At 37.0% G+C, this 13,603-nt stretch overlaps 1 protein-coding gene across 1 annotated transcript; it reads right to left on the bottom strand.

Annotated features, from left to right (window-relative positions):
* Nucleotides 1-243: 243 nt before the first annotated feature.
* On the bottom strand, nucleotides 244-2,124 carry LOC139897678 (uncharacterized). Its single transcript, XM_071880371.1, has 2 exons — nucleotides 1,493-2,124; nucleotides 244-713 (listed from the first exon to the last, which is right to left on the bottom strand). The coding sequence occupies exons 1-2, from the start codon at nucleotides 2,056-2,058 to the stop codon at nucleotides 257-259; spliced, it is 1,023 nt and encodes a 340-aa protein (XP_071736472.1). The 5' UTR covers nucleotides 2,059-2,124; the 3' UTR covers nucleotides 244-256.
* Nucleotides 2,125-13,603: the final 11,479 nt, after the last annotated feature.

Genomic DNA, 13,603 nt, shown 5'->3' with positions numbered 1-13,603 from the left:
GTGATAGATTAAAAATACAAAACGTTTTCAATCCCAGAAGTACAAATAAACACGAACATAGCCTCTCTGCTTAACGATATACAGATTTATTGAACGTGACAATAGAGATTATCAACTAGATATCGAACAAGACTAAAGTATTTCTACTATGCACAATTAAAATACCAAATAAGTTACCCATTGTGTATGTACATTTGATTAATCTTCTTCCATTGTCATCAGTTAGAAGTACTCACAGTTTCTTGAAAACAAAAAATTAGACATCAACTCTGCTTCGTCCACCCAGAACCCGTTTAAGATCCGACTTTTGTTCACCAGTTAACTTGGATGGAAATTTAATATCAATCTTAATCCTTAAATTCCCTTTCTTCCCTGGTTCTTTAGAAATCGGCATACCTTCATTTTGAATCACCTCTTCACGACCCGGTTTGATCACCTCGGTTAACGGGATTACGAGATTTCTGCCATCTAAAGTTGTCACCTTTATCGTTCTTCCAGTAAGAGCATCCAAAAGGGTGATTCTTTTAGTGAAGACAAGATCGTTACCATCTCGTTTGAAGGTGCTATGAGGCTTTTCATCTACTACAAAAATAAGATCTCCAGGGGCTAAACCAGGTTCTTGGTTTCCTTTTTCGGGAAATGTAATTTTTGTTCCCTTTTTCCAGCCTGGTTTGATGTGGATTGGTAATATCTCTTCAAGTGTCCCTGGTTTACTGCAATTGCAACTCATTCATCATCAACTCAAACACATAACATAGTATATTTCACCCAATTATCATCATCCATTTAGCATATTATTATGTAATATGTTAAGTTATTCATCAATATAACCCTAAAACTCAAAATCAACAACCTACATATATAGTATCTACAATTTGGATGTGTATACATCTAATTCAGATTCATTACATCTAAAATTTTCAAAAATGCATTTGCATATAACTAGTACAAAGTAGTGATTCAGTTCTTACCCAAATTTAAATTGCTTATATTTAGTAATGTACTTCCCATATATCATAAAACTCAAATTTTAAACCACAACTATATGTAAGAAGATAGGAAGTAATTGGTTCCATCAGTTTCGGTAGATTAGAGATATACGGAATGCAAATACATACATTACTAGATTTTTAAATTTTCTGATTCTTTCCTTTTCCGCCTTTTTTTCTTCCTACTTAATTCATCAAATAATCTGATTTACCAAACACTTACATACACATTATTAAATTATTGCCTTTTCAAACATGATAATCAAATCCAAACACCATTATTATATAACCCGTTTTGCTACAAGTGATTATTTGATTTTAATTATCTAAAACGCATAATCAATTTCAAAACGCAAATCCAAACACGCCCTAAATTAGATGGCATATAAATCCAAATTTAGTCCATAATTCTCATATTATGCATACACAAAATCTTAATGTATGAGTTAATTAATACTAAAATTCAAATTATGTAACTAAAAAAACATACAAAACATACATACCCTGAATCATCAAGAATAATTCTTGAAATCTGCATTTTACGTTTAGAACCTTTATAAAGTTCCTCCAAACTACAACTTAATTTATTCTCCACTGTTTCCGCTTTCCGTACACCACTTTTCACATTATTTCCCCCTAAATTATTGTAATAATTACTCCCCTTCCTCCTTCCACCGCCGCCGCCGCCGACACCGCCGGAGACGGCGGCATCAGGTCCGTAAAAAAACTCCGCAAAAATCTCATCAGCATCACGTGGATCAAACCTAAACCTAGAATTAGACTTAATTGCAGAAGGTGACAAGTCATCATCATCATCAAATTGACCTGATTTTAATCCTTCTTCACCGTACAAATTATAGATCTGACGTTTTTTCGGATCACTTAGAACATCATAAGCTTCGGAGATCTGTTTGAATTTCGATTCAGCAATTTTGTTATTTGATGATGATGATGACGTAATGTTTTTATCTGGATGCCATTTCATTGCTAATTTCTTATATGCTTTCTTCAATTCTTCATCACTAACTGTGCAATTTACTTTCAGTATGTTGTAGTAATCAACGCCCATTGAAATTGAATTGAATTTGGAGCTAGGGATATGAAAAATAGGAGAATGTGGTAATGTGTATTTGACGGACTGTACCGTGTGATACATCATCATCCAATGTCAATTTTATTTTTATATTTAATTAAATTTAAAATTAAGAAAATTGGTGTCTTTTTAAATGTAAAAAATGTGTAAATTCGTGTCACCGAACATGATCGTTGGTTATACTCGTATACCATACACGTATCACGCATTCCACGCACATTGTGTGTTGGTTCGTGCGTGATTCATGTTGCCAGTGGCGGAGTCAGAAACTTTTTAACCGGGGGCAAAAAAAAATTGAAAACGTAGCAATATTTTTTGGTTAAAATGTGGAGTTTTTTGGGCAAGATATGGAGATTATGGAGCAAAATACGGAGAATTTTGGGGAAAATGTGATAGATTTAGGGGCAAAATATGAAGACTTTTGTATTAAAAAAATCCACCATGGCAAAATGAAAAAATCTAAAAAAATTTCACTGAAAATCACAAGTCCGCCCCCCTCTGCCCTTTACTGGCACCGCCCCTGCGTGTTGAGTACGATAATATATGATATTTAGGATAAAATTTTCTGACATTTTTCTTGATTTTTGTCGATTATCAAGATCTTAAAGGCAAAATGGGGTACCGAACCTCACATCCACCAACCTAATAAACCTACATGAATATCACTATCACCATCACCACCAACATTTGTTGGTCCCAAATCAAGGTTGGTCGATCGGGTTGTGTTGGTGTTTGTGAGTTTGGGTCTTATGAACAAGCAAGAACACTAGAGAGAATAAGAGCGTGAAAGTAATGCTTGTGATATTAATTGTGATAACTTAGTACAAAATGTGTGGGGAGGTTGTTTATATACCACAACCTCTCATGTTACAAGTGGTAAATAAGATTAACCATGGTAAAAGGTAAATGTCTAACTATTACATAGATATTAAAACCGCATTCCACTAAACTATACAATAACTACTGTCAACAATCTCCCCCTTGGCGTGGGTTTTCAAAAATATACCTCCTCCCATGATCATTCATGAGCAGATTCTTCTGTAGCCTTCTTTTGGGCTTCGATTTTAGTTAGTCGAGAACGGATCAGATCACTTCCTTGTGTGTAGCTTGGTTCGTAAGCCTTTGGAGCAACGAAGCGTTGAAGATTGTCAACTTTGAACTCAAACTTAGGTACATATTGTGTACCAGCAAAGTAGTGATTGTGACTTATTCCCGTTGAAGAATCAAATTGTCTCATCCATACTCGAAAATGCAACACCTCTTTGATATGAACCTTCATATCTTCAATCATTCGTTCCTGAAACTCTCCAATGTCTTCGGTTCTTTTGATTATTTCAAATCAGCGTAGAACCAGATTCAATGTTCCATCAGAGTATTTGGACAATTCAGATCTCCTGATAAAGATTCGCTTTCGATTTCGGCCCTGAAACACAAGCCCCTCTTCTGAGGCATCAAGAATATGGCATACTTTGAATGGAGTGAAATCAAGGTTTTCGATGGTTTGATTTGGCATAGATAATGATGCGCATAGCTGCACATCCAACTCGTAATATCCTAATGGCGCGCATCACCCCACAATGAGTCGTGCGAGTTCGTATTAGTGCGCCTATTTACACGACAATTACATAAGTTTCTAATGAAATGCGTCATACATCAGTCGCGTAGTTTAAACATGGCGCCACTCAGTTTGTACATGCAGGGCTAAAAGCGTACGATGGCAACACTAAAACCAAAAGGACACTGTGACATGTTGGTACGATCCTGACACTGCATGACGGCTGAGAAAGGACAACAGGGTGTAGGGGGCAGCACTAAAATAATGGCAGCACCTTTTGCAGCTTTACGGAATAAAAGGACAAGAACAAAGCAACGTGGCACTAATATGTCTTTTTGTCCCCTTACATGGCACTAAGGGACAAAAACTCACACATATAAGTAGACGTAACTTGAGCTGAAAACATCAATCTGGAATCATCCTATTTCACCCAAAATCACTCCCAAGTGTAATATTCACTTAGCACACCATTTGCATAAGCTAACCCACGCAACCGAAACACTCACTCAACACTATTTGCGATTTCAGGTAACGTTGCTATAACATAAATCCTAACATCGCCCTCGCACCATCAGTTCCGGCTAACCCGAATGATGGTGGGTCATGTTTAACCTCCCTTTCTGAGATTATCATCTCGTATGAGGGTCACGGTACTCCAGACCAGAGAGTTAAACTCAAGGAACCCTTAAATCCCCCATTGTTTGTTGATCTTGCATGAACCGAACCTCTTAGACTATTTTATGCTTGATCAATAGACAGTAGGATCTTTCTTCGAACAGATTCGACCCCAAGTTGAAGATCTTGTTGTGAAACGAGCTTAATCCTGCCATTCATAATCCTTTTGACCCTTTCCATCGCAATACGAGTTGTCCAAGGTTTCCTAATATGACTCCTTACCCAATGATACACAAACAGGATGTCCAAAGTAGTTAGATCCATGAAATTTGGTTCGTCAAACGTGTATACTTTGCTGTCTGATCTGAAAACAACAAAGAATGGAAGGTAAACCTTTTTCGCGATGGATTTGTAGAACGATTTATTGACCATTATTATACGATGCGTTTGATGTTCAAGTAGATCATTCTCATCTTTGATCTTCATATATCTCATGTTGTATCTGTAATGAGTTAATCTGCGTTTGTCGTTGAGAAACTCATAGCATCCGATCGGTTTGAATCGTTCCTGTAGAGGAACTTCTTTGTTTGAGAATATCTGTTAAGCTTGTTTCTCTAACCATGCACCCATCATTATATTTTCTTTCTAAGTAACTTTCAAATTTATTCTACATTCGTCATCTTTGAAGAATTCACTATGATAGGGTTCAGTTGCCATGCTCTGAGATGTAGATTTTTCCGCTGGTTTGTCTTTCGGGAAAATAGGTGCAGGTTCACCAGTAGTTTCTTGTAGAACGAAATGTTCAACTACTTCAACTTCCTCGTCGTCGGGTGCTTCCAGGTCAATGAAGTGTTGTTGGTGAATTGATCGGGAAGGTTGATGGTTGGTTTATCTTTCGGCTGTTTCCATTGCACAGTGCTTTCATACTCTTCTTCTTCTTCTTCATTAACTACCACAAGTTGAAGATCTTTGTTTGTTTCAGTTTCAGGTACAGTTGAAATCGCGAGGGTTTCAACTTTAGAGACTACCACATTCTCCTCCCAGCAGCTTCAGTACCCACATTCTCCGATTCAACATCTTTAGAAACCATATTTTTCGATTCAACAAATTTAGAAACCACATTCTTCGATTCAACAACCTTCTCCACGCCCTATTCTTTGATTTCAACACAATTTAAGTCCTCATAAGTTTATCACAATAACATCCTCAAATCCTTCAGGTGCTTTGTCATCCTCTTCTATTATGCATTCAACACCACCTTCTATGTCCTCCTCCATAACATCCTTTCCTTTGTTAGAACCACTTGGTTGAGAACCTTGTTGAGTTTTTTGTTCGCTGAGTTGCAGCTGCCGATGAGTTTCCTCCGATATTCTCCCCCTCGTGTTGACCACTGGCATCGGGGTCATCATGTCGCTGGGAGGAAGATGACACGTCGATATGGCAGAAAGGTGTCTACAATACTGGCGGATAATTAGGAAGGTTGTTGAGTGAGTTGAAGAGACTGAGGATTGCATGTCTTAAGAAGTCATCAAGAGATAGTGTAACAGACAGCAAATGTGCATGATACTCCAATTCCCTTTGTTGAAAGTTGATTGTTTGAGGTGAATGAACAACTGGAGTGGTAACAGAAGTGGTTAGTGGTGAAGGAGCAACATTTAGATCTGGCTACGAGTGGTAGGTGAAATCAGCCCGAGTTTCACGAAGAACCTCAGTTGTCACCACTGTTGAGACCGAAGGCACAACTGTAGGGCCTTTATGGGTGGGCTCCTACTTCTCTTGTTCACAAAGGTAACCGACTTGGCACCTTCCCTAAGAGTCAACCTTCCGCATTCAACATCAACCAACATACGAGCGGTATTAAGAAATGGTCTCCCTAAAATGATGGTGACATCGGTGTCCTCCTCTAAATCCATGACCACAAAATATACTAAATAGTTCATATTCCCTACCCATACATGCAAGTCATTCACCTCATCAACCGGGTGTTTCCTATCTTGGTCAAATAAACGAATGCTGACACTAGTGGGTGACAATTCAGGCAATCCTAACCACTTATACAAAGATAAGGGCATAACATTAAAACTAGCCCCCAAATCAGCAAGTCCGTTATACATTACACAATCAAGAAGTACATATGGGACAATAAATTCACCCGTATCACCCAATATGGGTGGAAAGCTAGGAAGTTCAACCTTAACCGGGGTCTCTTTAGCAATTTTAACCTCTTGAACCACCTTTGCCTCCTTTTACTTTGACACTTGCTTCTTAAGTTCCTTTTTTGGAACTTACTCTTTTGCCACCTTCTTCTTGGAATTACCTGCATTAACATTTTTAACAGAAAATTTATTAAATTAGAAGGTCTTTCCACCACCTCGTACTCGACCCCCTTTCTAGGGAAGAGAATTAGTGGTATATACGGTTTAGCCACTGGCTTCCCATGCTTAACCATGGGTGGCTCATCTTCACCTTTTTTCACCTTTAATGTACCCTTCTCATCTCCCGACTTCTCTCTCGAAGAAGAAGTAATCACATGAAAATTATCACCTCTCGAGTTAACCTTCGTGTCACTCGGAAACTCACCATGTTTCCTTTCTTTATCATACTCTCAAGACTGCCTATTTGTTTCTCTAAGTTATCGATAACAGCTTCTTGACTCCTAAACATTTGATCATTCTGTTCATCCCGCTGATTTTGAGTCGCAATCAGTTGACTTTGAGATGTCACCAACGTCTCCATCATTGCTTCCAAACCCAATTTCTTTTCTTCAACCTGAGATTTTTGATAAAATCTAGGAGCGCGTTGTTGAAACCACTACCAGAACCCCCGGAACTTGCATTTTGACCTTGACCTCGCGAGTCATACAGATTGTAGAAATTTCTATTAAATTAAGCTCTTCCTTGAAACTGGTTATTATTTTGTTGAGAAACACAAGCCACTTGCTCCTTTTGAGCCATGGTCAAACCAGCCTCGCAATCCTTACCCAAATGCAGATACTCGCAAAACTCACAACCTACCTTAATCGCATGTATCTCCTTATTCGTCTTCTACATGTTTCTCTAGATACCATCTAACTTTGCACTAATTGACCCAAAATCTTTGAAAGCGCCAGCGTTGGCGCTTGCAACAGTAGAAGATGAAGAACGGGGCATATCATTATCCTGATGCGACTCATGTGAATACTCGACCTATTTCTCAATAATATCATAGGCCTCTTGTTCAGTTTTGTTCATCAGTGAACCACCTACAGCTTGATCAATAGTAACCCAGGTGGCAACATCACACCCCTTGTAGAAAACCTGGGCCTTATGGAAGGTGTCAAGCCCATGCCGTGGACACCCTCTCAACATTCTGCTAAACCTACACCAAGCAACATATAAGGTTTCCATGGGCTTCAGACAAAACTGGGAGATATCGTGTTGAAGCCTAGCAGCTGAAAAATACTTATCCAAAAATTTCTCAACCAATACATCCCAAGTGGAAATCGTTCCCTCGGGTAACCCATCTAACCATGCACTTGCCTCTCACGCGAACATCCTCGGGAAAAACTTCAAATATACGACCTCATCAAGTACATCCTTGATCTTAAACAAACCGCAGATTCCCTTGAAAACTCAGATATGCTCATTAACATCCTCACTCGGCTTACCTCTAAATTGACATTTACTAGTTAATCATTTGAAGGATCGGCCCCTGTATTTCAAATTCAGTTGTCACTACTGGTTAGGTGATAAAATTGCCTTGTCCAACTCGGGTGGCCTTCATCTTGGCAACCATACTTTGAATTTGATCACCCATTCCAAGTACTTTAAGTGTTGGAGGAACCACTGATTCAACTTCACTATCCAATGGAATAACAATTCGACTAGAAGAAGATGAAGAATCCACTATATCTGCTTGTTTAGTATTCACCTCTCACAAAATTCTCTCCGGTTCGGGAATTGGTAAACGCAAAGGAGAACCAGAAGAACGAGTACTTGGCACACACCACCTGTAACCTGCTCAAACAAAACTAACAAACAAATTAAATGCACTGACTCAACAAAGAAACAAATCTAGAAAAAAAAATAAAAGGAAAAACGCACAAGACTCGAATAATCACAAACTAGCAAATAATCTTAAATTTGAAACAATTGTCCCCGGCAACGGCGCTAAAAACTTGATATTTTAAATTGTGTATATAATTTATCAATGGAATAGTACCGGTTAAAATGATTAAAACACACTCACGGACAGTGTGCCCGATCGTGTAGCAGTGTAGTAAATGGTAAAATCCAAGTGTCGATCCAAGGACAGTTTAACGCAATTAAAGATTATCAACTTTATGTAATTAAACTAAGAACAAATAAAAGAAAGGAACTAACAAGTTGTTTGTTGTGGTTATTTAACGGTTAACCAAATCAGAAAGAGTTATAAACTTAAAAACAATGTTTTTGGTGTTTTATGTCGATAAAACGTTTTCAGATACGTTGAATACCAATTTAAAGAAGTGTGTTCATCTAGACTGTTTACCCTCGGTTATGGATGTTTAATAATTAAGAACAGTTTGACTATCAATGCACATGAATTACTTAATCGGTTCACCAGGAATTCCCCTGAGCAAACACTGCAAACTAGATTACACACCAAAAAATTCCATGTTACTTAAGACCTCTAATTTGTGACTAACCAATTCAACTAACTTAATGACTCAATAAGTGATCCTACTTTCGTGGTCATCAACAATCACACCAACTATCGTTGTGTCTAATTCACCCCTGTATCAACAATTAGTTTTACTTAATTCGTTACCGTCTCTGGTTAAACGCACAATCACCTAATTCAAGTAATCAGTTGAATAATTGTAACAGACTCCAGTAAATGTCAATAAACTTGACAATCACAACCATCAAGCAACCAACAATTAAGCTATTGTAATACATGCAATAGTCTACAATGAACTCTCGTTCTATTAGACAATCACAATGATCAATTCAGTCAAACCAATATTCATTACAAGAATCGTTCTTTAATCAAGCACCAATTTTATTATGTGATTCAAACAATCAAACAAAGATTACATCCAAAAACATTGGTTATTAGTCTAGACGAACATATGGAATTTAGCCAACAATCATGTTCAAAGAAACAATTACACAAAATAAATAGATGAAATCATTATGATAGATAAAGAGATCAAACTAGTTGTAATCATGTTCTTGAATGATTAATAGATTGAAGCTTGTTACCGGAATAATTAAGGTGTTTAGATGATCTTGAAATTCTCCAAAAATCACCTTGAAGCAAGGCTCCTGATATGAAAACACGTTATACGGGGCGGCGCCCCAAACACTTGCGCGTGCGCTAATCCACTATTTCAGCAAAAAAAAAAAATCTGGAAGTTGTAGAGCTCTGAGTTACGGACTTCTGGGCTTTTGATTCACCTTAATCCGTGTAACAACCCTACTTAATTCGTTACCATCGTCACTTATCTGTTAATTATTTAACGGTGATTACGTAGAACTTTATGTGTTTAACTGATTTAAATGCATACATGATAATAGTGGGTTACTTGAATTAATATGTTTATATTAATTGATGAGCTTGTTTCAGATAACGAGATACTTAGAAAACGACACGGTTACGATAACCGTATAGAAAGCCTTTCAGTTTACGGAACTCAAAAACTTGACTAAATAATTATTTTTAATAATTATTAACTTTATGAAAAACTTATTTAATTTATTATTTATTTAATGAGTTAAACCCGGTGGATTGCGTTTCAACGATCGGTTAACGTTTCGGGAACCGGGTACGGTTAACGGCACTGAAAACGGACCACGCTTATACGAGTTAATAAGCAAAACGAGCCCAGGAGCACCATAAATGGGCCCATCGGCCGAACACCCCTCTCCCCCCCCCCCTTTTTATTTTGTTACTTAGGCTTATTCTTAGCTAATGGTCTTTTAATGAGGCCCTAATCTATCTATAATTAGGAAAATTAAACTGTAAACTCTCATTATCACTTTTGCTAGTCGACTTTTGCCTCCTCTCCCCCTCTCCTTGGCCGTCGCCTATCACTACACCACAACCACCATCAAAACTAAAAATTAGAAGAAACCTTGTGCTTCAAAGTTGTTCATTTGATCGTTCTCTACACGCTAATACCAATTGATTATGTTTTTGAGGTATAAATTACTAACCCTAATCTTATTAAATCTGATTTTATTCAATTACATAGTGTACAAGGGTCTAGTGCTCAATTGATTGTGATTGCATACGTTGTTAGTCGTTATTTTGCGCGATTGATGTGATTTGATTGAATCACGAATTGATTTGCTATGAATCTGATAAGATGAGTTTACTTACTGTTAATATAATGTATCTATACGGATAGATCTCAAAAAATTAATAAATTTGGACTTTGGAATTGCATGATTTCGTTACCGGATGTGCTAGTTATGATTGATTGAAGTTTGTGCTAGGGTTTTGCATGTAATACGAATTTTCTGGTGCTTATGCTTTATGAATGAGTCATTGAATTTCTAACCACTGGATTCCTTGTTAAAAATCACTCAAGATGGTCTTAAGAATCATGTTAATTGGTTATGTATAGCTCTTGGTATAATTAAATGAAAAATGGTGATTTGCATTGCTCGGAAGCTGGTTTCATATGTACTCTAAATGACCCCACATGAACTAGAAATTATTTGAGACTTTGATCTTATGGAATATTGTTATTTAGATGTTCGTAAACATATTTCATTTGTATGATAGCTTCTGAAACCATTGTTTACTATGTGTTATATGCGTCACCAAATGACATGTCTAGATGTTGTCCAAAAACAGAAGGTCTGACTTTACGGAATAAATTGTATAAAATGGTTACATGAAAGTCTTTGTTTACTTTACCAATGAAAATTTGGAGTGTCTAGAGTCATCTCCAATTGGCCGTTGGTTAATATCTATTTTTTAAATTAAATGAGAATTTTTATAAAACTGATGTGTGTGCTGAAACTGATTTGGTAAACCTTAACTGAACCTTATCTGAAACCCAACTTGTAAACATTGTATGAGGGCATGACTAGGCTTTCTGGTAATTTTTATGAGTCTATTTATGATATGGAGTTTTCCATGTTATAATGACTTATTTGTTGTGAATTATGTTCGTTGTTTGCAAGGTGTGCATGAATTTTATGCTATACGATAAACTGTGAACGTGTACTTGACAAACTGTGAGCTAAAACATGTTAGTTGATTTAGGATTGACATGTTGACTAAGATTGCATGACCTACTGATATGGTTGACTTTAGTTGACCACTTTGACCAAGTTTGACTTTGGTTTGACTTTGGTTGACTTTTGTTGACTTGCTTGGACTAGTTGACTTTTGCTTACATGTTGAGTCAGTCTGAGCACTAGGACTACGCGTACACTATAGGTTGACATAGTGTGACTTATGTATTTACTTAAGGTAACCTATTTGATTAGGTTGCGTTTTATGGTTGTGATCGTCCGGCTACCGTACCGCTTACTAAGCTTTACACAGTGCTTTTCAAAGGTGAGTCTACAGTCCCTACTACTTTTACATGGGATGAGATGACATGCTATTTCAAATATTTTACATATTAGGCACGAGTAACTAAACAATATACATATGAGTTCAGATCATAAATCCCTTAGCTTGATTATATTAATTACTTTACGTAAGCTTAATGGCAGAGCCAGGATTTAACGTTATGGGTGGCACTATGGACTTAAAGTAACGTTAAGGGTGGCCAATTGAGTAAGGCTTGTAAATTTTAACGTTAAGGGTGGCACTACGGACTTAAAAGTAATATGAGCCAATTGAGAAAAGCTTGTTAATTTTGATGGACCTGGTATAAATACAAAAATTATTATACTGTATGTAATAATGGGCTTATTAAATTTTTTGAGGGTGGCATTGCCACCTTCGGCCACCCTATTGGCTCCGCCTATGTGTAAGCTCGACTTATAGGGATGATACCGTTAGGTTTAACAAACCTCGCCCCAGCACACATGGGTGCTTATGTAGTGGTAACTTGTACAATTGATCGGTGTATGCTTAGAAAGGGTAAAAGGAAGACGTGTAGCGAATGAGCTATCCGCAGGTTAAAGTCTTATAATCAAGTGCTCATGATAAATGTATAAATTTTACGATGCTTTCAAAGAAATCTCGTGGCCTAACTTACGATAAATGTTTTACTAAACCTGTAAATTCATTCAACAATTTTGTTGACTTTTAACATGTTTTTATCTCAGGTCCTTAGAGGTATTGCTTCTGCTATCTGATGTTTATATGCTGGCTTGATGCATACACTGGAGTAATGTAACATCCGGATACCGGGCCTAGGTAAAATTTACCTTTTTGCCCTTTTATGTTCTAAAGTGCATTTTATTGTAATAATTAATTATTAATTATTAATTGTTTATAATTATTTATTAATCTAGTGGGTTCATTTTATGACAAGGGTCACATAACTTATTTGTTTATTAAATTAGAACTTTGTTTGGGCTGCTGAACGAGGTACATTGCGTTTCAGTAATCTGTTAAATACCCGTGTATTATTAGGTATGGGTTTATTACCCATTTAAATGGCCAAAACCGCCCCATGTTTTAATTTAGTTCCTGTATTTGGTTTTCCCCCTTCTCTCTCTTCGTTCCTCACGACCCAACACCAAGAACCCTAGTTTCTTTGATCTTTGATGAAGATTTTGTTGAATGCAAGCTTTATAATTCAGATTTCTTGCTTCATTAACATCCAAAACAGGTATGTCTTCCATTAATCTTGTGTTTAATTCTTGAAAATTAGGGTTCTTCATGAAAGTTAGAAAAATGCAATTTGTGCTTAAATCTTGATATTGTGATGTTAATTAAGTTGTTTTAGACTAGATTATGAATGTATACATGTTTGTGTATGTATATGAACTTGTAAATTAGTCGAAAACTGCTCGAATCACAGATTTTGGGGTCTAAAACCCATTTTTTTGCTGCAGCAACTGTGCTGCTACTGCTGCTGTTTCTGTCTGTTTCTGGCAGCTGATGCTGCCAGTGTGTGGCTGCCGATCAGCGGTGGTTGCCTCCGGTTGGCGGTGGTTGCCGGTTTGCGTTTCGTGTGTCGATTTGTTGACCCGTTTGGACCCCGACCCATCCGTGTAAATTTATGTCAAATGGTTATGCCCATTTAATTTTGACTCAAGTGTTGGAGTATTTAAAAGAAGAAAATATAAGCAGGTTTATGTTTTGGGTACATATAGATGTTTAACTCGACCCATTAGTATGGTTGTTGAAATTTTAAGTTGTTAGTTCGCCCATTTGAACCCACGACCCATTTGTGGATTTAATTTATGTAGT

Source organism: Rutidosis leptorrhynchoides, chromosome 3 (genome assembly GCF_046630445.1).
Source record: "Rutidosis leptorrhynchoides isolate AG116_Rl617_1_P2 chromosome 3, CSIRO_AGI_Rlap_v1, whole genome shotgun sequence".
Classification (NCBI taxonomy): Eukaryota; Viridiplantae; Streptophyta; class Magnoliopsida; order Asterales; family Asteraceae; genus Rutidosis; species Rutidosis leptorrhynchoides.
The sequence above is the reverse complement of the archived record's forward strand: the minus strand, read 5'-3'. Positions and strand labels throughout refer to the sequence as shown.

Coding starts and splice junctions, on each gene's coding strand:
- LOC139897678 (XM_071880371.1), bottom strand. CDS start 2,058: ATGGGCGTTGATTACTACAACATACTGAAAGTAAATTGCACAGTTAGT. Junction 714..1,492: donor ATTATTCTTGATGATTCAGG/GTATGTATGTTT, acceptor TTGCAATTGCAG/TAAACCAGGGACACTTGAAG.